The following is a 23,269-nucleotide window of genomic DNA, read 5'->3' as shown; positions in this document are numbered from 1 at the left end:
AAGCCTACAGGGATTAATAAGATGTTCTTGAGTGGGACTTGATAGAGATGGGTGTCAGGTGTGAGAAACAATGGCCCAAAACAAAAGGGGCTAAGGACGAGGGAAAGGTAAGAACCTGTTCAAGAGGTTACATGTGCTATACTTGGGAGTTAGAACAGATTGCTATGTCCAAGTATGGATGATTCGGATAGGTCTTTGATTGTGCCGGGAGATTATCGGGTATTTCGGGGGTATTGTTGGTTCCTCGCGCATGCATGCTGGCCTACGATGACTTATATTTGTTGGTGATTTAGTATGTGTCGGCCGCGGCGCTCCGACGACTCCTTTCCTGCCAACAATCTCAAAACTCAAAAATGGCGCAACAATGAATGTCGTCCCATTCTACAAGTGTTGGCAAGAGCAATTGATCTTAATATTGTTTCTAAGGGTTTGTTTGTTGGAAAGAACATTGTTTTATTCATTGATCTACAGAAAAAGTTTTCTCTGAATTGAAAATAACAAGTTTGAATTGTGAATTGGGGGAAAACAAAGATTAATTTTTTTTCTTAAAAATGATTTTCAATAAATAAATATTAACTGTTTTTTTTTATAAATGGTTTTCTTGGAAATTGTTTTTTTATCATAATTTTTTTAGCATAACAAACACATCCTAATATGCGTTGACAAAGACAAAGACGAGACTATGTTAGTCTTTCCTAATTGGGTCTCCAAACTTCTCATGGTGCAAATCAAGTCATCTAGCCAACTCGACTTTTGTAATCATGTCCTTTTAGTATTGTCACACTTAAGTATGTTAATATACAAAAGGAAGAAAACTATTTTAAAATTTTAATTTAATAAAAAATGAACAAAAACTATTTTTTTTCCTTAAATAAAAAGATAGACATATTCATTTTGCCCACAATTCCTAATTATCTGGCGCCGCCATTTTCTCACCAACATGATTTATTTCTCAAAACAATAGTGTAGTACTTGTTGATAATAAATCTCTTAAAAATAGTTTTCAATTTATTTGACGGTCTTATCAAATGTTGAAAAAACTAAGTGGCTATTTTCTGAAAATAAATTACTTCATTATGTCTCGATGAAATTAGCGGAGAGAGTCTTTATAGGCGAGAGCATATTTAATTTTTCATGAAAGAAAAGTTTAGTTTGGAAAATGCGAAAAATCGCCCGACGATAATCCCTCAACCGGGAGATACCCGCGGTAATCCACGCGACCTCACGCGCCGCCATAGCCGCGGAGGAGCGAGGGTGCGAAACTTGTATAGTTCCTCAATTTACGAAACTACCCCGCTCGCACACTCGGAAAGTCAGAAGCAATTCTCTTCGTACTTCATCGTTCTCTTCCGTTGTCTCTGCTTCTCCTCCTTCAAGCACGCACCTTGCAGCCAGGGAGATACGGAGCCGCTCCGAACGGCGCGTTTCGGATTCTCCCCGACACCCAACAGCCCAAGGAACGCCTGGGCACCGGAGATCTGATTACTCGGGACGAACGATCTCAAATCTCGTCCCCGGAACCTGCAAGTCCCCGAATTTCGAAGATTCATCGGTAAGTTACGCGAGAGAATTCGAGCTTTGTTGGATTTCCATCTGCATCGGAGAATACGGAGTTGCTTGTCGGGGGCAGGTGGATGTTTCTTGCATTGTCGTTGTCCTGCGTTTTGTTCCGCGTTGCTTGATCGGTCGAGCTGAAACGTGGGTTGCTTCATTCGGGTTGATTTGAGGTGTGCTTTTAATGAATTTCGCGCAATGACATTCGTGTGTGACGCTATTGGATTCAGAATTTTTCAAGTCTTTAAAGCTGGAGTTTTTTGCTTGGGACATGGTGATTCACTTTGATCACCGACAGTTATTCAGTTTTGTCAATCCGTGCAGTTGCTTTTCTGCTTAGTTATCGAGTAGAGATTGAACTTTGCTGTAACCAGTGCGTTTTGTTATCGTTTTTGTTTTCAGTGTCATTAGGCTGCCAAACGGGTGATGTACTCGGAAAAGATATTGAATGAGCCTGCGCATACATTCGGGTGGAGGACACGTTGATTGTCAAGAGCATTAGAATGTCTGCAGAGGGAGGTGAGGTTGCTGAAATGCGGGAAAGTAACATTGAAGATTCTTTGGAGACAGGGAATCACATGAATGACACTAGCCTTAGAAGCAATGGGCTTCCTGCGAAGGAGAATGGATCATGCAAAAACACCCCGCATTATGGTGATACTCATGATGAGCTCGTGCAGATGGTTACTGAACTCAAGCTCCAAAACGAGTACTTGAAGTCTCATTTTGAGGGTCTAAAAGATCTTCACTTGGAAGAGATTAGGTCCCAACAACAAACGAAAGGGGGAGGGCAGGAAGGTGAAGATGTGAAGAGACTCAATGAGAGAATAGAATCTCTGGAGAGAGAACTACTGGAGGAAAAGCAAACAAGAGGTGCAGCAGAGGAGGCTCTGAAGCATCTTCAAGTAGCACATTCAGAGACAGATGCACGAGCCCAGGAGCTCTCAGCCAGGCTTGCTGAAGGTTAGATGAAATTTCATGTCTGGTATTTAGTGAGATCTTCTTCACATGCTGTACCAGTGAAACATTCTCAGGATGGTCAGGAGTCTGTTGAATTGCTGTTTTTGGTTGGATTTGTATTTAGTTTGCGCGGCACTTTTTGGAGTATGAAAACAGAAAAGGGGAAACTCAAATATGTTAGGCTTCGCTTCATTTCAGAGAAAAGTTTTCTATGATATGTTTAGCATGCAAAACCAAAATCTCTTTAAGAAACGAAATCATAATAATATGCTTGTATTCCACCAAAATCGCAAAAGAGTCTATTTTTGGATGACAACTTTAACTTTGAAAGCAGTTTCCCTTACTGGCATTCGTGAATTTTTTTTCGGGTTTTGTCAAATGCATTTTCTGGACTTAGTTAATTCTTGAATGCAAATGGGAACAGGAAATTTAAAAAATTTAGATAATCAACAGTGTCATCTGCTGCTAGTGCTATTGTGCAATCAAGAAAGCACATGATGATTTGTCTTACATTTCCAGTCTAATTTATGTCCTGGTTCTTCTCATAGCTCAACAGAAGATGGATCAAGAAATAAAAGAGAGGGAAGAGAAGTACTCTGAACTCGATTCCAAATTTAGCAGACTTCATAAAAGGGCCAAACAGCGTATTCAAGAGGTTCAAAAGGTGAATCCTTTTGCCATATTTTTCATCCTTTGGTTACATTTTGATAATATTTTCAGAAGATTCGATTTACCTAAATGTGGATGAATTACTACCTAGCTGGATGTTTTGCTTGCTGTTGGCTTGTGAATTGACCTTAGATGTGTTTGGAGATCTTTAATTTCAGGAGAAGGATGACCTTGAAGCTCGTTTCCGTGAAGTAAATGAAATAGCTGAACAAGCTTCGTCCCAACAGTTAGCATTACAACAAGAGGTGGATCGGACTCGTCAACAAGCGAATGAAGCAATGAAGGCAATTGATGCTGAGAGGCAGCAATTAAGAAGTGCATGCAATAAGTAAACCTCCTTTTCCCTCCATGTAAATGAAGAAACTATTTGGTTTGTTATCTTTATGAGATTCCTAGTTCCTTTCTGCCCTTGTCTCTGGAGGAGTAGGAAAATCCCCCAAGTTGTTATATGTATATACTATTTGTCAGCTCCAACCATTGTTTTGGGATCGCATGCCCCCTCGCCAACCATGGTCCTGGAAACATTGTTCCAACTTTGGACTCTCTCATATTCCGAATTGCCAAAATTGGCGGTCCAAGCTACCTCTTCAAACTAACTGAATCAAAAAGTTTCTAGCACCAAAATTAATCTAAGCTAGTGTGCACCCTTCAACCTAATTTAGAATTTCCGATTCATAGAAACTAAATTGGACTAGCAGTATTTTGCTCTACTTGATTAATTATAATCAATGTTGCATCTCACTTGAAATATCAAAGCAAAAATAACTAAAGAGAACTGTGACTTGCCCGTAACACATAGGAACACTTTGCATCATGTAAAAAGGGTAGTTGGCGTAGTAGGCATTAATCTTTTCATATTGAGGCGATTAGATGGATCCTTTACTTTGTTTCCCTGTTTATAAGGAAAAATTATGCCATTGGCTGAGAAGTTTTCCCTTTCCTTGTATGTTCCTGTTTTGAAGGTCCTTTATTCATAATCATGATGTCCTGTATGGGTGATGTCATTTACGTTCATCCTTCCAGTCATGATCACCTGTGGGGATGATCTCACTCCTGCTCATCTTTCTCAATCAATGCAGTGATGACTCCGTCTGAATAGAGCATGCTCGTTACATTTCTTGAATCATCTTATTGTAACTGATGTCTGATGCCTTAGCAAATTTTGGCATCTTATCCTGTTTAATCTTGATGACGAGTTTGATCTCTTTCTTTCTTTTTCCTTGGCCTGCCATTTATCACCTATCTGTAGAGTTCTTGGATTACATCATCAATAGTTAATTCTTTCTTTTTAGAAAATGAATGCTTGCGATATCCAAAGTTTCTTCGCATGCAATAGCTTAAAGAGTCATTGCTATGACTTTTTTTTTCTCCTTTAATGATTAATTATAAAAACCGTTGCTGCCGTAATGAAATGTTTTAAGCCTATGAAATCGATGATAGGTCTCTTCCATTTGTATTGTGCTCTTTCTATGAATCATTGTGCTAACATATTTTAAACACAGACTTCGAGATGACAATGAGGAATTGCGGCGATCTTTGCAACCTAAAGATCTTGCCCTTGAATCAATGCAACAGTCCCTTCTTGAGAAAGAGCAGGTAGTTTGATTTTAGAAGTTTCATTTTATCGGCCCTGTAGTGCTCTGAGTGATGGTTCTCCTTTTCTGCTCAGGATTGCATATTCATGTCCATTATACAAAGAATTAGGATGTTTATTTTGAAATATCTAAGTAGCTATGTTAATTGAGAATTTAGTAAACGCTGCTAGTGATCACCATGTTGGACCTGCATGATAATGTGTGAACATTGTACGGTAGCAAACCAACAAACTTGGAAGAAATATTAGGTAGAGGAGCTTGCGCAGTAAAAGGCTTAGGATATGCTGAATTATTGGCTTTGCTGGTGGAAATAGTACTGATGTTAAAATTGCTTACCCCTAGATGTTGGAAGACCTTCGAAATTTGCTAAAATCTGCAGAAGAGAAGAGGCAATCTTCTCTATCTGAACTCACCACCAAACATCAGAAGGTAAATAGTATTTGCATGCTAATGTGTCGTCTGATAATCGCCTTGGTTTCAATACTTAGACATTTTAAGCTTGCTCTTTTCTTTGTCCTTATCAGAGCATAGAGAATTTGGAGTCCCAACTAGCTGATGCAGCCTCTGATAGAAGCAAAGCAACCGAAACGATATCTTCACTTCAGGTGAGAGTTTTTCCTTCATGTTGGGTGCCTACTGACAACAAATGAGCAGTATCTGAGGACAGTACTGCAGTTATTTGCTCTATTTTATTGGTGGAATAGCATAACCATTGATGCAGTTGAATAGCATTTGCCTTTGGATCCTAGGGGCTTATCTCAGCTTCTAGAATAAACAAATGACTTAGTATGTTGATGTTGTATAGATGTTGCAATTTCCAATATTGTAGGCTTAGAGGATGCTTAGAAGCTTGAGAACTTTTCAATTTTGAATTTAACCGCTTATCCATTGTTTTATTTGTTTGCTTATATTTCTTCTGTGATTAAAGGTCCTACTTGCAGAAAAAGAATCTAAGATTGCAGAGCTTGATGCAGCTTCAACTGGTGAAGCAGCAAGACTTAGAGCCGCAATGGAATCTGTTAAAGGCGAGGTTGCACACTTGAAACGTGAGCATGTATGAGCCAAAATTATTGTTATTTTTACTATAATGGAGATGGAATGGAAATAAAAAGCAGTTTATACAGTAATCTTTCAATTTTTGGTTTCTTTCTATCTTTGGATGTGTGGCGTGGGTGCTTCATTTTAGAGTTTTATCAGCTTAATTTTCTCTGGCTGGATATCGTCCTTAAATTTAAACCTTGTTACTTATCTGCTTTCTAATGATGCGTCTAGTTTTTATTTTTTAATGTCCCGGATTCTGCAGAATGTGTCAAATACACCTTGGCTTTTCTTTTTTCTTTTTTCTTTTTGAATTATTAATGTCAATAATCCGTTACTTGACTAAAAGAAAACAAAATTATCCTCCATGGATATATCTACCACTTCCAGAGAAGTTTCTTTGCGCTATTTTTGTGTGTGTCTAAGTTAATTGGATGGAGAAATTTTCTCTAGTTTTTGGTTTTGTAAAGAGTTTCTGTTCTTGATAGTTCAGCCGAGTATGATGCTTATTGCCATATATGTTGTGGCATTCTATGATAGGCTACTTTTCTTGCTTTATTGGTGGTGAGTCTTATATCAATAGTGTATGTGTTTTTCAGGATAAGGAAAAGGAAAGCTGGGAAGCTGCTTGTCAGGCACTTAAAACAAAGCTTGAGGTGGCTGAGAGCAACTGCATTCGCGCTGAAGTTGAAGTGGCTAAGTTAAAAAGTATTTTACCCTTGGTGTGAGTTTGGGAGATCACACGTGCATAATAAACACTACTATGAATCTGACGGCTATGCTTTTGGACAGGTCAGCTGGAGATAGAAGCGTCTTCACATGCACAGTTATTGAATGCTAGAGATGCTGAACTAGCAGCTGTCAAAGAAGAGGTATTAACTTCTGCATTTTTCCCCTGTCAAGACAAGTTGGGTTGTGGGGATTAATTCGCACAGCTGGCTAATTTTTTCAAACACTAACAAGGGTAACAAGTTCCTTTCCGCTGGTGATCTTGTGCATTTTCTGTCAATACAATGCTTTGACTGAAGATAGGGTTGAGTCACAGAGCTGCTTTACACTAGCTTCTGGTTTTTCTGTTTAAAATACATTTCTATTTGGTGGAGCTGCATGTTGATGCATTAGTTGTATTTCTGATGTCTGGCATTCCCTTTTTCTTTCACTCTTGTATATGTAGATCCATCGCTTGCAAAGTGAATTTTCTTCCTACAAGGCTCGTGCCCACGCACTTCTTCAGAAAAAGGACGCTGAACTTGCTTCAGCTAAGGACTCTGAAGAAGTTAAAGCTCTTGAGGAAGCACTTAAGGTAAATAGTTTTGCTGCCCTGAGCCTCTGTACATAAGTGAAAGGACTTGAAGTGATGATTGCTTTTAGTTCCTTTCTAATTTGTTCTTTTCATTTCACATCTGATTCTTCAGGAAACTGAAAAGGAAGCCCTACAGACATCTGCAGAAAGGGATAAGGCCATCCAAGATCTTCAGGCTGCTTTAGCTAATCATGTTAAAGAACTCGAGGAAAGGTAAAATTGTTGCTGGCAATCCATTACAGACCTCAATACTCAACATGAATGATGCATCTCTTCTGTTAATTAGAGTTATTATGATCGCCTGAAATTTGTTGTGGTGATCCACAGCGAAATTGAGGTGCTTTTTAGTGAATGGTTGATTTGTGCTTTATCCAAACTAGATCTTTTCCAACTGCACCTTCATTGATTTGCAGATAGTGATAGGTTTTTTGTATACCTGCGCTTTCTTCCTCAAACTTATTACTGACTATAGTAGATTATGGTCACGTGTTTGATTATTTCAGGTGATTGTAGACTGTGAGTTAGTATCATATATCATTTGCTGTCAGGGGAGCTTCTATCGAGTCATAGCTCTTGATTTTTACTCAGTCGAATTTATTATGACATCTACTTCTTCTTCAAAGAGAACCCCTTCTTATCAGTAACCATTGACACGGAAATTCTACCTTATGATGAAGTGTGTCTCCATGGGGATAAGGGATAAAGAGTATTAGGTTCCTCAACTAGCTATCTATTACCATGCCAATCCAATCAGTAAGTTTGTTCTTCTACTGGGCCCGGTCATTTACTGAGAAACTGGCTTTTTGGTTAAAATCCACTTGTAGAGAGTAATTGAGCTCTTCTTTCATTGAAATCCTAGAGACATATCTTCTAGAGGATACTCTTTCTTTTGCTGCATACATTCATCTTGCCTGTCAGTTTTATGTTGAGAAATGTCATGTTTCATAGTAACTTAATTCTTACAACTTACTTATCCATTAATTGCAGAAGTACGGTTCTTAATACTGCCAAGCAGTAGATGTTTTCATATGTACCATTTTCTTATTCATTAATTGCAGAGATGCAGCTCTTATTACTGCCAAGCAGCAGATGAAGACCATTGAAATGAACCTTGACTCTATGAATGCTCGGCATCAAAAAGATAAAGAAGCATGGGAACTAGATCTTAAAAACTTGGAAGAAACATGGCGAAGTAAATGTCAACAATTTTTTCTCTTCAGTTTCTTTCACTTCCATCACCTTTAGATTTTAGAAAATTCAAACTGTTCTTGCTTTGAAATGGCTCAAACGGTGTAACAGATAGATGCGAGGCACTAAAGGCTGAAAATCAGGCAGATTCGGGGAAAGATATAAAGCAAGAATTAGATGAGCTTAAATCTCGTTACAAAAGATTGAAGGTAACTTGGATTTTGCGTTTTCTCTCTCTTTTCAAGAGTTTCTCCTTATTTACTTTGGCATGTTATTTGGTAGGAGGAGCATGATTCATTTAGAGATCTAGCTGATAGAATGATTGGGGAGAAGGACAATGAAATCTCCAGATTGCTTGATGATAATAAGAATCTTCAACAATCTCTGGAATCAAGACCACGGGTACGTCTTTTATTGTGCTTTAGATAGGTGAATGCCATGAAATCTTTCCCTATTTCCTTTTTCCTCAGAAGAGAACAAAGAAAGAAAGAATGATATGTTTCCCTACTGCCATTACTCTCACAATTATTTTGCTGACGATGTAGTAAAAAATATTTCAGGCTGAGCAGAACGATTATTACACTGCAGGTATGTATACTTGTTCCTAGAGTAATCTGACAAAATAACTGTTACGCATCCAAGATATTGGAAACTTGATGCTTTTGTGAGCAGCTGGTAATGTTCTTAACTTGGTTGAGGCTGACAAATTTGTTCTCTCAGCCTCACAGAAACAGGAAATACCAAACTCAGCTAGCTCGGCAGCTGACCAGCAAATTCTGGTACTAGCTTTTTTTTCACTTGAAAATTTGTCGGCCGTGAGTTGTTATGGTTCTTTATTCAGTAAAAGTGCCATAATTGAGGAGCTTTTATTGCTATTGGAAGTTTTCATATAGAAGGTTATGGAATTATTTGGTTATAGTTATCATGTCAATAGTAAATATAAATGCTCAAAACACTGTAATTTGAGGAAGGGTGCCATTTAGGGGCAGTGCAGATCATTCAGATGACTTAACTTTAACCTATTTGAATATTCAGCTTTTGGCAAGGCAACAAGCTCAACGAGAGGAAGAGTTGGCTCAGTCTCAGAGGCATATTTTGGCACTTCAAGTATGACCTTACCTGTATTTGCATTTATATTCTCTTGTTATGCTGTTGAAACTTCTTTAAAATATTTTTAATGCTCAGGAAGAGATTGAGGAGCTTGAGCGTGAAAATCGTCTTCACAGTCAACAGGTGATCTCCAAGGGTGCATTTGAGTTGTTAATATGTGTGGGAAGCTGGAAAGCACAATATACTTTTATGATGTAGTAGCGAGACAACTAGATCGTTTGGTTCATCTTCTGCAGTTATCCCAATTAGTCAGGGAGACATTCACATCCATAGGAATCAAGAACTTCATGATAAAGCAATTATTGCAAAATAGAACTTGTTCGATTCTGATCTATAATTGGTAATTAAATGGATTAGGACATGTTTGCGCAAGTAGGAATTATTTATGGTAGTTGGATTCTGGAAGTACTACAAAAGAAGGTAAGAAACAAAAGGAAAGTGGAAGTTCACTGAGGAAAATGAAGGTCACTAATACTGTGAAGTCTTCGTGTAACATTTTGTTGATTACAGGGACGAGGTGTCCTTTTCTTGCATATACATCCTTGAGCTCTATTTTTTCCCCTTATTTATGATGAATCAGTACTTAATTATCATTAACTTTTTTTAATGCTTTTGCCATTCCTTTTCTCTTTTCCATCTAAATTTGTGAGGAGATGATATCGGATATAAATGCAGCTCCAGAATGTTTGAGATTCCTTTTCCCTTCGTCATAGATATAATCTCAATTGTATGGATGTAGGAGGCCATGCTGAAGGAAGAGCTTCGCAACATGGAAAGGATGCAGAAGAGGGAAGGGGTAGATATGACATATTTAAAAAATGTCATCCTGAAGCTTCTTGAAACAGGTATATTTTGGCAACAGACATACTGTGGCGTAACATCAAATTGTAAGTAATGTTGATTTCTTGTCTTTCTTTTGTTAAACTCGTGTAATGGGGTGCTTTGGTTCGTCTTTCCTTCTTAGGTGAGGTTGAGGCCCTGTTACCAGTGGTCGCTATGCTGCTTCAGTTCAGTCCGGAAGAGGTTAAAAACTCAGCTTTAGTTTCGAGTGTTGTATAAATTATATTCAGTAGTTGAAGTGAATATTCATTGTCATTGTCCGTTACCAACCTCTGATTGTAATGCAAAGCTTTTGTTGATGCAAGCCCAATTATAAGTCTAAGATGCTATCCAAGAAAGATCGTTAGTGTTCATGCTGGAAATTATTCCAAAACCATAAGTAAAATCGTTGTAAATTAGTCTGAACTTCAATTAATGCTAGTGTATTACAGATAGAGGTGAGGGTTTTCTCCATCCCCTGAGTTGTCGGTCAGTCATGGTCCTATACATCGAAGTCCATGTCAAAGGAGAAATATTTGTTGTCATCTCGGGTCTGAGGTGTGTCATTGATTTCATATCTTTAAAAGTAGGCATGGACTTCAAGTTTTAGCTTGAAGTGTTGGATAAATTATATTCAGTAGTTGTAGTGAATATTTATTGTCATTGTCCCTTACCAACCTCTGATTGTGATGCAAAGCTTTTGCTGATGCAAGCCCAATTCTAAGTCTAAAATGCTATCCAAGAAAGATTGTTAGTGTTCATGCCAGAAAGTTTTTCAAAACCATAAGTAAAATTGTCGTAAATTAGTCTGGACTTTAATTAATTCTAGTGCATTACAGATAGAGTTGAGAGTTTTCTCCATCCCATGAGTTGTAGGTCAGTCATGGTCTTATGCATCAAACTCCATGTCAAAGGAGAGAATATTTATTGTCATCTCGGGTCTGAGGTGCGTCAGTGGTTTCATATGTTTAAAAGTAGTCATGGACCTCTTTTTATGACACAAGAAACTTGCTGCATTTCTTTTTCTTTTCCTCACTGAGGAAGCTGATTATGGCGAAACGACCAATATGTATCCACTGTCTGAAGTTTGGTGTCATACTATTCCTTTTCTGGGCACATCAAGTTCAAGTTAAATATGCATTTTAATGCAATTGCAGATGCAGAAATGTCAACAAGCTTACCGGGCTGCTACGGACGTGCCTCCAACTCCACCAAGTGATACTTCAGGATCCCCTCTGTCGCTTCTCTCAAGATTCTCATTTTCATAGTGGCAGAGTAATACAAGACCGGGAATTCTTTTGTTAAATTACCAGAGTCTGCGACACGTTCCAGCTGCAAAGAGGCGAATGTGTGTGTCGGTGCTTAGAAGGTGGTATGCAGTTCCGTAAAACTTGTTTCTTTTAACATCAACTTTGTTAGGCAAACTGCGGAGATATTGTAAAGAACGTACAGAGGAGAGAATGTACACTAGACCAAGAGGTAGAGGATACACACACATTGGCAACTCCGGCTGTTATTGCTGTGATTATTGTGAAGGAAAAAGGAAGCAGCTGTTTACTTGTTATTTTCTTCATTCCAACATACATGAATAAATATTTCAACGGCATGAATCTCTCTCTCTCTCTCTTGCGCGCGCGCGCACACAAAAAGCACTGGAAAACTTAATTCTTGTGTACGGACTGTAATTAAATTCTAAATCTTCAAATTGATGCAAGCAAGACCTCTATCCACAATAGTCAAAAATTGGGAGTTCAGGTTGCCACATGAAAGATATCAAAGAATTTAAATGAAATTGGATTGCATTCTTCAAGAAAAAGAAATTTAAAGATTTGATCGCACCAACTGAAAGATTGAAGACTTGATTACTTTCCTTACAATAAGTCTAGGGTTCTCAATGCAGTTTTTTTTTCAAATTATTAAATCAAAAAACATTGCTTCGGCTAATTTCTCTTGTAGCTAAGACCTAGGTGAAGTACATCGGCATTTGTACCCATCTCAATATTTCTATTTATTTCTATCTAACTTAAGGTAATGCGATTTATCAAATGATATATCAATTTTTGGTGTTATGATTTGAATAGTTAGATCTTGTTGTAATCGATTCGAATTGCTTGGAACATGAAAGTCTTGTGTAACGGTCATAACATGTAACACGTGTGAAATGATTATATAAGAAAGAGATCCTTTTATGGTAAATATTATTTCGAATCAGTATCTATCGAAGACTTGATTACTTTCCTTACATTAAATCTAGGGTTGTCAATGCAGTTCTTTTTCCAAATTATTAAATCAAAAAACATGGCTTCGGCTGATTTCTCTTGCAGCTAAGAGCTAGGCGAAGTACATCGGCATTTGTACCCATCTCAATATTTCTATTTATTTCTATCTAACTTAAGGTAATGCGATTTATCAACTGATATATCAATCTTTGGTGTTATGCTCTAAATAGTTAGATCTTGTTGTCATCGGTTCGAATTGCTTGGAATATGAAAGTCTTTTGTGTAACGGTTATAATATGTAACATATGTGTGAAATGAGTTTATATAAGAAAGAGATCCTTTTATGGGAAATATTATTTCGAATCAGTATCTATCGATTTATTGTTACAACAAAAGACGAGAATTACAATTGGGAAAGGAAAAGCATTAGCCTAGTCTTCAATGATGAAACAATTGGCTGTAAGAGACTAACAACCGAGGTAGGCTTAAAATCTAGAATTTTCTCTTTTTTACCGATTCCCAAGCGCAAAATTTATTTTTCACCCAATTTTTCCCAGTGAAAAAAAAGGTTAGTATGTAGAAGCAGAAGAAGCTGTACACCGGGCTCCTGCTATGGATTCTTCAGCTCTCCTAATAGAAAGTTAGCAGGTTCACATTTTGATGTGTAACCAAATTTTGATGAACAGTACTTTCTATGTACTCCTGTAAGCTTCCCTGTTGCTGCTTTTTGATGGAAACCCACCATCATCCGTGCACATTCTCTGCATTAAAGGGGGAAAAATTGCCATTAGGATGGTCCAATATCGATCGCTTCAAGAACTTGGTGAAGTCCAAAGGAAAATCACTGAGAAAAGAAGTGAAGTCACCACTTACAGGAGCTGGCCTTCTGTGTAGTTGCTGTGCCATTCACAGGTTTTAGTCCACTGTTTGAAACCATAGAGGGTGCACTGAGCTGTGAAGATCGCAGCGGCAGCTAGAAGAGACGGCGGGAACTTGAGCATCTCGTACTCCACCAGCGAGAGCTCAATCAAGAAGAAGGATAGCACCTCAAGCTGTTCATTTAAAATAGTTCATTCAGAAGAAGGCTCATCGAATTCTACATGCTTATTAGGTACATAAAACATCATTGACCTAGTCCAGAAGACTTAAATTTAATGGAGGCTTTGACAACAGTTTATATAGGAGACTGGCTTAAGAGGACCTTTTCTCGCGAATTTTCAATTTTTCTCCCAACGTGTGAATCTATTGCACTTTAACCGTTCTCGATGTCGTGACTGATGGCGACTTGCCTAACCTTTTTATCAGACTCAGCAGCCTTGAGGAACCGTCGCATGAAAACATATGGTGTAGGCAGTGACATGTTGAACTGCAACGAGTTGAGCATCAAACTTTCCTGGAAAAAAGTCGGCCAGAAAATAATAAAATCCCGTTAATTTTCAAGGATCGTTAAATTTCCTTAAATAGAAAAGAAAAAGAATTTCAGTTGCAGCCAGATATTGTATGTTTGCAAGATTTTAAAGGTCGCACCATTTCGAGAACTTCCTTTCTGGTGTAAGCCTTGTCCGATATGAGAATCAAGTCTCCAACAACAGGAACAGAGACTTCTTCATACTTGCATGCTAATAACATAGCCACCAACCCCACCAACTGGAGCTTCTTTCTCACCACAGATTGCTGCGCCAAGAATCTGTCTATGATATTGACTGTGAGGAACAAAGTTTCGTGCATGAGATCGAATTTGTCATGCACCTGTTCCAGATTGATCAAATGAGGAACTTGTTAGGAAACATCGTCATTTGAATCGAAACGAATATAACATAATCGGCAATTCGACTATGGGAAATTTGTTGAGTTATACCTCTATAAGCCAGTCAATGAGAATGGCCCTCATCTTCTCATTAATGTCAGCTTGTTGTGCCATGTAGTTTGCAGAGACACAGCTACAATTCTGCATAGAGCGAGTTATTATGGTTAAAAGTGATCTTTACATTCCATAATGGTACCTTATACTCCCTATGTTATATTCCAGTTTCAGTGATGAATTAATTTCTTCAGCCCAGCACGTAGCCTCTCAGTTTTGCCAATTTACTTAATATACTTTGCAATCTCAGGCTTTATATAATACCCTTTTTGAGAAAACAGTAATTGATTAACTCCAAAGATGAGATAATTAGAACAAGAATACAGGGAGTGACTTAAATTCTGAATCAAAAAGAATTTTTAGATTTCGGGAATTACTAAGCGTGGGAAATTAAATGCTTGAAGAACATGATGGTTTTTCCATGAGAATACTATGAACCTATCTCGAGTTTCCTGGGATGCATCCTTGTATGGAAAACTGACAACCAATCAAAATAGCTATTCTACAATAAATGGGGACAAAAGGAGTAAAACATTTAAATGTTTGGCCATGCATGCATTAAAATCTGAGAAAATGGGACCAAGTACAGCTAATTTCTCTTTTTGTTCCATTTCATGACGAATATTGAGAGAGAGAGAGAGCGAGAGAGAGAGAGAGAGAGAGAGAGAGAGAGAGAGAGAGAGAGAGATGAATTAATCACCTCCGTTCTCCTATAGTAGGCATAAATGTCTTCAATGTAGTCAACCACTGCAAGTGGGTTCTTCTGATCTCTACCATCAATGTCCATAATTGGCTCTTCTTCTTCTTCTTCCACTATATCTTCCATTTCCACTTCCTCCTAATGATTAATTAATTAGATCGAAATTTAATTATGGCTCTCATGTGCCAAACTAGTTGAAAAATTCATGATTAAATTAAGGAAAAATGCTGTAGCTGTAATTTGAGAGGGGGAAGAAACACACCATGTGATCATCCAATCTTGATTCTGGGATTTCCAAAAACATAGGGACTGGTTGATTTTCTGAAGATGATTGGCATTCCTCCACGTCCACAAATATGCAATCTCCAAATTCATTTCGCTCTTGAACCGCCGTTCTTGGCTTCTTCGCTTCCTATTAATCAAGCAGTGTCTGATCAGTGAACTACACTTAAATCCGTGCCATCGATCTGTCAACATAAAATAATAATTCGAAATAAGGTAATAAGATAGAGAAAGAGTGCAAACCTCGGGGCAATGTTGCTGCGCGCTCGCCGCTTGCGCTGCGAACTTCCTATATAACGACATGTTTTAATCCATCAAAATGCAAATGCTATGACTATAATCTTTTGGGCCAATGCATGTGTTCAAATTCAGCTGGTTAGTTTCTCCCTAAGAGATCCACTTTGCATATGAGCATCCTCACACACACTTTGACTTTGACAGTCTCTGCTGGAGATCTAAATTTGAAAATTTGAAATTTCAACATCACCCTTTTTTCTTCTTTTTTCGTTCCTTTTTCCGTTTCTAGACATCAACCAGACGAAAAAAGAAGAGTTGCGAAGACAAGAAAAAAGGGTCAAGCTCAAAGTCTCATAAAGAAAAAAAAAAGTCTAACCTTGTGACTGGTCTGTGAACTGGATCCACCTGATCCTTCCCGCACAGTGCATCTCTTCTGCATTTCAAAGCCCAAAAAAGACCAGCTTTAACGCATTGTCACAATCTAAACTACAAGATAATTCATACTCGTCATCTTCTCTTTGGGTACTGTTTGAATGAATTGTAACAATTACTTGGAGTGGCCTCTCTTGTTGACGACATGACATGGGTACGCATGATCTCCAACTAAGTTCTGGTTAATCACGCTTAACGCCCTCCTGGTTTGCCTAATCTCCTGCCCGAATTTCCTGCCTCCAATCTCCAACCCTCCTCCTAAATTGATCGACATCCATTAGACGAACGATATCAGATCCGGGCCCAGATTGAATCCGAAAAATCGAAACTGCACGAGAATAAAAAGAACCCAGACAAGAACTCTCTTTCTCTACCTTGAAGATTTGTGGGTTTGCTCGGAGCAGCATTGTTCTCATCAGATAAACCCATTTTCCTTTTTGCGAACACTTATCTGGAACAAGAACAATCAACTCCTCAAGACACACACACACACTCTCCCACTCTCTCTCTCTCTCTCTCTCTCTCTCTCTCTCCCAAACACCCACCACCCAGAGAGACCTAGAGAGAGTGCGTCGACGGCTCCTTTGATCTCACGGGCAAGAGAGAGAGAGAGAGAGAGAGAAAATAAAGGGTTCGAGATGTCTGAAGGAGGAGGAGGAGGACGAGGTTCTTCTTTTTTTTTTTTTTTTTTTTTTTCGAACGCAACGGCTAGTGAAGCGAGACCGTTGGATCGTGCCGATTCGCCGACGAGTTTCTTTTCGGGGTTTTTTCCTCCTTCGGTCCAAACAACGGTCACTTGCGCTGTCATGCGGCGTGCCGCACCTGATTTCAAATTTCGCATTTCCTCATTTTTTTTAATTACTTTTTATGAAAAAAAAATCAAACTGTTTTTTTTATGGGCCTCTTCATGGTCGGATGTGACGGTTTGCTCCTTACGGCACGTCGGACCGGACCGCGCTTCCGCTTCCCCTACCGCCCTACGCGCCGCTCCACTCCCACGTGTCGACGTGGACGAATAGGGTGCCGCCGCGTGGATGATTCCGAGTTGAATGTGGGGCCCGTTCCTTGAACTTTTTCTGGCCTTTTCTGAGTTGGCATTTTCTGATTGCGCTGCGCTGTGGAGTTGGACCAGGTTTGTCTGTCAGGTTGCTTTGTTCAGAAATTTCCAAGACAAGAACAGATTTTTTTTTCCAATCATGGCTTGTCCTCCCTATTGCAATTGTTATTTAGGAAATATCTGATTTTCTCATTTATTGAACTTCCCTAGGGGAACCTCCCAAAAATTGCACACTTTTGGAGGATAAGATCTAAATTGACAGCATTTGAACTCGCAAATCCGTTGCATGGCCAACCAACATGAATCTCTAAATTCGAATTTGAGTTGTGCAATAAGACATGATTGATATGCACGATAAAGCTCATCTCGTTATGGCAAATCCGATCGATCGTCATCTGTTTTGTAAAGAAATTAAATAGTTCTTTCACGAAGATAGAGTCTAAGGATGAAATAGAAGGAAAGTGAAAATTGTGTTAATTGGTGCATCCAAAAGTGGCATGGTCTCATAGTTATGGTCCTAATCGGTAAAACCATAATATGTAGATATGCAGACTTGATATATAACCCAAATTATAGTGAGGGTAGATGTCTTTCTATATAAAGAGCTTTAATATCTTTATTACTTTCATATACTTTATGGCTATATTTGGTGGACCGGATAAAATCTAGATATAATAACCTTATCTTATATGGTGTTTCTCAAACTATCTTAGGTGTTTTTTGTCGACGTCGGATAATTGCTACAGAGGCGACCCCCATGGGGGCGGTCGCAAATGGTGCCACCACGGCATCAATGGTCAATCACTGTGATAAATGTTAGAGTCATTTCTTTTCTTTTTTCTTTTTTCTTTTTTCAGTTTTTAAATTGAATTTTTCGAAAAAATTTAAAACATGTAATGGGATTTTCTGTCATCTGGGGCATTTTTATCTTATTTAATCTTATCACATCTTGATCAGTGGCCTAACAGCCAAACCCATAATGTTGCGGACGTGGATGTCGGAATGTAATCCTCGCAAGTCGAAATGGGAGCATGAGGCCTTTATGACGATGCTGTTTGGCATGCACATCTTAAGTTCCATGGCATTAAATTGTTGCATTAAACACGAAACAAAAATCCCAAATTTCTTTGTTGGGGAAAAAAATTTAGATGAGACGATGATATATATCCTTAATAGGGAGCAGCATGATACGCAGGCACAGGTAGGGGACGGTTCTGATGCGCGCCTGCTATATTTAAAGCTTTAGTATAAACGTGTCTCTGACGGAAAGTAGACCGTTTAATCCTGTCTGGATTTGAAAAAGAAGAACCTATAATAATTATAATAATAACAACGAGAGGTGGTAATACCACCGTGGTATATCTAAGTTCGAATTAGGTTAAGTCTCCGACTTGGTCTTCGAATCACACGTTTCAGCCCGTTCCCAACTTGTCCCGCTCTCAAATTGGCCCTTCTAGCTGACTAAAGGCATGTTTGGTTCGGTTTCGAGGGAATACCTTTGGTAAAATGCAAAAACCTTTGAATTAAAATTGTTTTTCGAAATGTAAGTAGTATTTGGTAATGTATATTTTAAAATCACGTTTGAAAGCAACTTTGGTCTAAATACCGTTTGGTAAAAACTAATTTTGTAAATGACTTTTGCTAATATTTAAAAAAAAAAAATCAACAAAGAACTCAACCACCGCCGGCAGACCAAAACGGTCGCTCGGCCAACCTCTCGCTAGCCGTATCTAGCGACCAGCCAACCTCGCTTGAGGTCGCCCGACCTCAGGCGAGGCAACACTACCGCCTAAGGGTCGCACGACCCAAGCCGACACTTGCCTGGGTCGCGCGACCTCAGGTGAGGCGACCTAAGTTGCCTGACCTAGGCGTCCCTTGGATCACGCGGGTCCGGCCACCGCTACTTGCGGGTCAGCAAACCTCCGGCGATCGCCGCCTGGGGGTCGCCAGGGTCAGGCGACCCCCAGGGGGCGATCGCCGGAGATCGGCCGACCCGCAGGCGACGGTGGCAAGACCTCTTAGGCAGCTGTCGCCGGCCTCCGGTTTGGTTACTCGGGAAGATGAACAGTGTGCATGAACAGTGCACCTTGCATTCCGAAAATGCAACTTGCGAAAGTGCCTCAAGACCTGCCTCAGGCTAAGGGACTTTAGAAGCCTTTGGAAATGCGATTGCATTTCCCCAAAGTGCTCCAAAAAATTGCCAAACGCCATTTACATTTAACCAAGGGACTTTAGAGCCCAAATGAGCATTTCAAATGCTAAACCAAACAGGCCCTAAGTAGTATTCCACTCGTGCAGCAGGAAGTGAAGAATTAAAAACGTGTCTTGTGAATGACCGGATAGTTTTATTCGACTTCACATGATCGGGATAATAGCATATTGTGACGGATCATATAACTGATTTGAGCTATTGAATCTCGCGGATCCCCTATCAAGCCTACATCTCTAAAGGCTCAAATCACTTCGTCTATGATTGACTAAGCCTACGATTTTTCTTTGAATTGCGCATCTCGCGAGTTATAGCAGCTAGGTAAAAAATAAATCTTCGCTTACAATCTTAGCATATTTTAATTGGCATTTTGTCAAATCTTCTCGGCAGAGGTTATGCTAAAGCTCTTATACTTGAAACCTTATCGAAGCGTGGAAAACGAATAAGCAAAATTAGCTTTTATAAAAGTATCCAATCTGCTATTTTTATCTCTCGAACAGCATGTCGGGTTTCTGCTTATTTAAATACTTCAGAAAGTCTTTAACAGCCATATTTGCGTCGTCGAACATGTTTGGTATTTCTTTTATTCTCGGGAGATGCATAGAATAGAAACTTTGCTGGCCAAAAGAATGGAAATGTCAAAATATAGATACAGGCACACATGATCTCCATTGCTTCGAGTCGCTATTCCTTTGACTATTGAGGACTTGTAGTCTCCACTCGATTTTTCAGTTACTAACAATGGATATGGATAGTCACATTGCAAAAGTCATCCACGTTTGCTTGGTATTTTGAATTTCGCCGTCGAGGCCCTATGATATATGTATGCTCTCTCTCGCTTCTTTCGAACATGTTGAACCTCTAGAGTTTGGCTTCCATACCCTTATGACCTACTAACGTTCGAGTTGCTCCACATGTGAATATCATCTATTGAATGACAAAGGTGATCTTAACAATTTATATTCAATTACTAGGTCAAAGTATGCCAAATGAGTATGAACCCTAATGCATAAGCAAGTAACGGGGGCACACTCGAATAATGTGAGTCCATCTCACAACCACCGTTCAATCAAACGGTCTTTATATGGGACCCACCTCATTAAACGGTGTATGTGAATCGAGACTCATGTGTACCATGTGCATTTAAGATTTTTTCCAAATTCACCTTGTAAATGGAGTGGCTGCTACTTTTGATTCTGGCTGTTGTTGTAGCTGTGGCTTGGCCTTGGTGGCTTTCAAATTTAGCTATAGCAGACCTTGGTCTTCGGGGTTGTGATTTTTTACGTCATTATCTCCGCAACTTTCACTAGAAGACCATAAACATAATATATCTCAACACATAAAGAAAAAAAAATGAAGCCAAAGATCTTATGATGAACCCAATGGCACCCACAACATTTAGAAATGCTTTGAATCCTATATGATTACAAACCGGTCGGGGCACAGTTCAGATATCTAAATATCGGTTGATTATACTTTATATCTTATAATTATAGAGTAAAACTTAGATACCAAATATTGCTTTGATGTCTATGCAGAACTAACCAGCATATTATATTTTTTCCGGGCAATTATAAAGCAAAAACCTATCAAACTTTCAAAGATTTTGGCGAAATTCGATTGATAAGAAAAATGTCAAGGATTGTCCCTAGGACAGTTGTTAAGAGGTTTAGCAGCATCATGCAGTAGTGTTAATTCTGCTGCTAGGACACAGGTCGCTCGTTGATGGATTTTATAATTAACAATGTGTAAACTTAATTGAAAGGTGAAATTCAAGGGAAAAAACTCCAAACACCCCCTCCATGAAAATGAAAAAAAAAAAAAAACCACAAGCCTCCCCTCTCTCTTCTCTCTTTCACTGTCTCATTGACCTGCCGGCACCCGCCGGCACTCGCCACCTTGGCCTTGGATGTCGCCACCCCGGCCGCTGAATGACCGCCAGCCACTGCCATGGAAGCTATTGTCCCTTGTGTCACTCGCTTTTACAAAGCATCCAAGGCATGACCATGCCAACCTCCATCGTCGACTGCGGTTTGAGGTCAACGGGGGTGGTCGAATCTCTAGTCTACTTTAGATCAACCGGATCTGAGGTCGACAAGCCTCGAGTCCTTCGCTTCTGAGGTCAATCGAGAGATGAAAGACAAAGAAGGCCGGGGGAACAAGGGAGCAAAGTATTAGGGAGCCTCGGCTGTGGTGCTTGTGTCACGGTCAAGAAAATGGCCGGGAGGTGGCGGCCGACAAGAATCGGGGGGTGCCGGCACGATCAACGGCGCTAAAGAGATAGGAGAGGGAGATGGATTGAGTTCTTAGTAAGATAAATAGCTTTTTGTGTCATGGTCACGTGTTGGTGACCAAACACATCACGAATGCCTGACAAGTGTCTAATCCTAGCTATAGCAAAACCTCGTCCGTTACCACTAATGACTTTTTCGAAACTAGTCCTTGCTTATTTTTCAAAATTTTTTAATATATGCTAGGGTAAATTTCATTAATTTTAACTAGTATTTGTAGAGCGCTTGTTAACACGACTCTATTGAAAATCTCCTAGAGACTATACCACGCATTGACTCACGCAGTCGATAGAGGATAAAAAGGAAGAGCCATTTTGGGTAATTAAAATCCTGCTAGGGTTAATCATTTACCTTATATGCCAGTTGAGGTTTATGACATTGCCATGTTCCAGTAATGCACATGCAATGCACTTTGCCTATTTTGGCTTCCTTCTGATAAATCGTGAAGAGTCATTATTGTCCTGTGCACACGTGTCAGCCCAGAATCGTTTTGAGTGAACCGTTTTCTCTGTACAAAGTACTCTTTCATGTATTTGCAGAGAGGGATATAGAGAGAGAATTAGGGCAAATAGAGCAAAACTGCAGAGGGATTAACCACCAACATTCGAATCTCTCCGCCCTAAAACTCGCAGTATATACTCCTTCATCTTCCTCTCACTCAGATCACGGCGGACGGGATCTTCATTTTCAACTTTTGAACAATTAATCAGTGTGGTCTTTGCATCGTTTCACTTCTCATACCATGGACAAACAACCCTTCGAAAAAAAGCAGGACGAAGTGACCCGGGACGATGGGGATGTGTCTCCCCCAGCCACACCGCGTGCCGGAACCGGACCGATCGGCGGTTCTTCTGCTGTGCTGCCCGGTGCTGGCGGTGGCGATTCTTCTCCTCCCCCGCCCCCAGCAGGGAGCCCTAAGGGTGGCGGCGAAGGGGGAGAGAGCATGGAGCCGCTGAGCGCACAGGGCAAACAACCAGCCCTCACAGGCGGTTCCTCCACCACCGCTGCGGGATCTCCTCCACCCCCAAGCGAGAGCCTAGAAGGCGTGCAAGCAGAAGGAGAGGGCCTCAAAAAGAAGAGGAAGAAGGTGGCATTCGAAGGTCCAGAATTGCCGAAGCCGTGCAGCATTTGCAGTAGGCCATTCAGCAGCTGGAAGGCACTCTTCGGACACATGCGCAGCCACAAGGACAGACAGTGGCGGGGCGTCTTCCCTCCACCGATATCGCCCCCAAAGGAGCAGGAGCATGACGAGCAGGCGGAGGAACTCACATCGACCTTGTTGAACATAGGGCAGAGGATTCTGGCCGAGACCGAAGAGAATGAAATAGAGGGCGATGGCAGCGCTGTGGCTGAGGGCAGCGCTTCTTCTTCTGAAGCACAGGCTCGGAGGAAGAAGTTCCACATGGAGCTCGATCTGAATAAGGAAGCTCCCGAGGATAGTGATAAAGAGGGTGGGGGCGACAACGATGGCGCTTAAGTGGAGGACGTGAACGTGCATGCATGCATGAAGAGAATGGATTCTACTTTGACTGGTGGTTGTACTGCCATTTTAATTTCTTAGTAGAAGCAATGAATGAATGCGTAGCATGACATGCATAAGACTGTTTCATCTTTCTATTGGGAGGCCGAAGCATGAGGCTGTTTCTTTATTCGCGCGTCCTTGGTATTCCTGGTTTTATCTCTATTAAGAGATTGCGTCATGAGTCAGTTTTCTGAGTTTAAAGAATTGGGGATTGTGTTTTCCT

The 23,269-nt window shown here is 40.0% G+C and overlaps 3 protein-coding genes across 5 annotated transcripts; 2 read left to right on the top strand and 1 right to left on the bottom strand.

Annotated features, from left to right (window-relative positions):
* The first annotated feature begins 1,306 nt into the window (after window positions 1-1,306).
* Window positions 1,307-11,800, top strand: LOC115683678 (protein GRIP). Of its 2 annotated transcripts, XR_008818619.1 has the most exons (23): window positions 1,307-1,552; window positions 1,957-2,517; window positions 3,063-3,178; window positions 3,342-3,511; window positions 4,686-4,779; window positions 5,121-5,207; window positions 5,303-5,383; window positions 5,707-5,832; window positions 6,416-6,524; window positions 6,609-6,688; window positions 6,991-7,119; window positions 7,232-7,332; window positions 8,178-8,311; window positions 8,419-8,516; window positions 8,590-8,709; window positions 8,868-8,895; window positions 9,028-9,086; window positions 9,343-9,414; window positions 9,493-9,540; window positions 10,157-10,262; window positions 10,382-10,440; window positions 10,689-10,794; window positions 11,394-11,528. XR_008818619.1 is itself a non-coding variant. In XM_030608244.2 (22 exons), the coding sequence occupies exons 2-22, from the start codon at window positions 2,058-2,060 to the stop codon at window positions 11,502-11,504; spliced, it is 2,388 nt and encodes a 795-aa protein (XP_030464104.2). In that variant the 5' UTR covers window positions 1,307-1,552; window positions 1,957-2,057; the 3' UTR covers window positions 11,505-11,800. The 2 variants fall into 2 exon arrangements, 1 of the variants encoding a protein (XP_030464104.2); XM_030608244.2 differs by lacking the exon at window positions 10,689-10,794 and having other exon boundaries at window positions 11,394-11,800.
* A 1,250-nt stretch (window positions 11,801-13,050) lies between these two features.
* On the bottom strand, window positions 13,051-16,562 carry LOC115683679 (G2/mitotic-specific cyclin-2). Of its 2 annotated transcripts, none has more exons than XM_030608246.2 (11): window positions 16,342-16,562; window positions 16,087-16,222; window positions 15,912-15,968; window positions 15,542-15,587; window positions 15,279-15,428; window positions 15,017-15,154; window positions 14,314-14,403; window positions 13,983-14,204; window positions 13,750-13,848; window positions 13,329-13,507; window positions 13,051-13,216 (listed from the first exon to the last, which is right to left on the bottom strand). In XM_030608246.2, exons 1-11 carry the CDS (start codon window positions 16,394-16,396, stop codon window positions 13,066-13,068), a joined length of 1,323 nt encoding a protein of 440 aa, XP_030464106.1. In that variant the 5' UTR covers window positions 16,397-16,562; the 3' UTR covers window positions 13,051-13,065. The 2 variants fall into 2 exon arrangements, with proteins under 2 accessions (XP_030464106.1, XP_030464105.1); XM_030608245.2 differs by having other exon boundaries at window positions 16,087-16,225; window positions 16,342-16,559.
* Window positions 16,563-22,266: 5,704 nt separating this feature from the next.
* Window positions 22,267-23,001, top strand: LOC115683646 (uncharacterized). Its single transcript, XM_030608202.1, has one exon. It carries the CDS (start codon window positions 22,267-22,269, stop codon window positions 22,999-23,001), a length of 735 nt encoding a protein of 244 aa, XP_030464062.1.
* The last annotated feature ends 268 nt before the right edge of the window (window positions 23,002-23,269 follow it).

This window comes from Syzygium oleosum, unplaced genomic scaffold (genome assembly GCF_021117445.2).
Source record: "Syzygium oleosum isolate NSW1041296 unplaced genomic scaffold, Sole_v2.1 Sole_v2.20, whole genome shotgun sequence".
In the NCBI taxonomy this organism is placed as follows: Eukaryota; Viridiplantae; Streptophyta; class Magnoliopsida; order Myrtales; family Myrtaceae; genus Syzygium; species Syzygium oleosum.
Note: the sequence above shows the minus strand (reverse complement) of the source record. Positions and strands in the feature narration are given on the sequence as shown.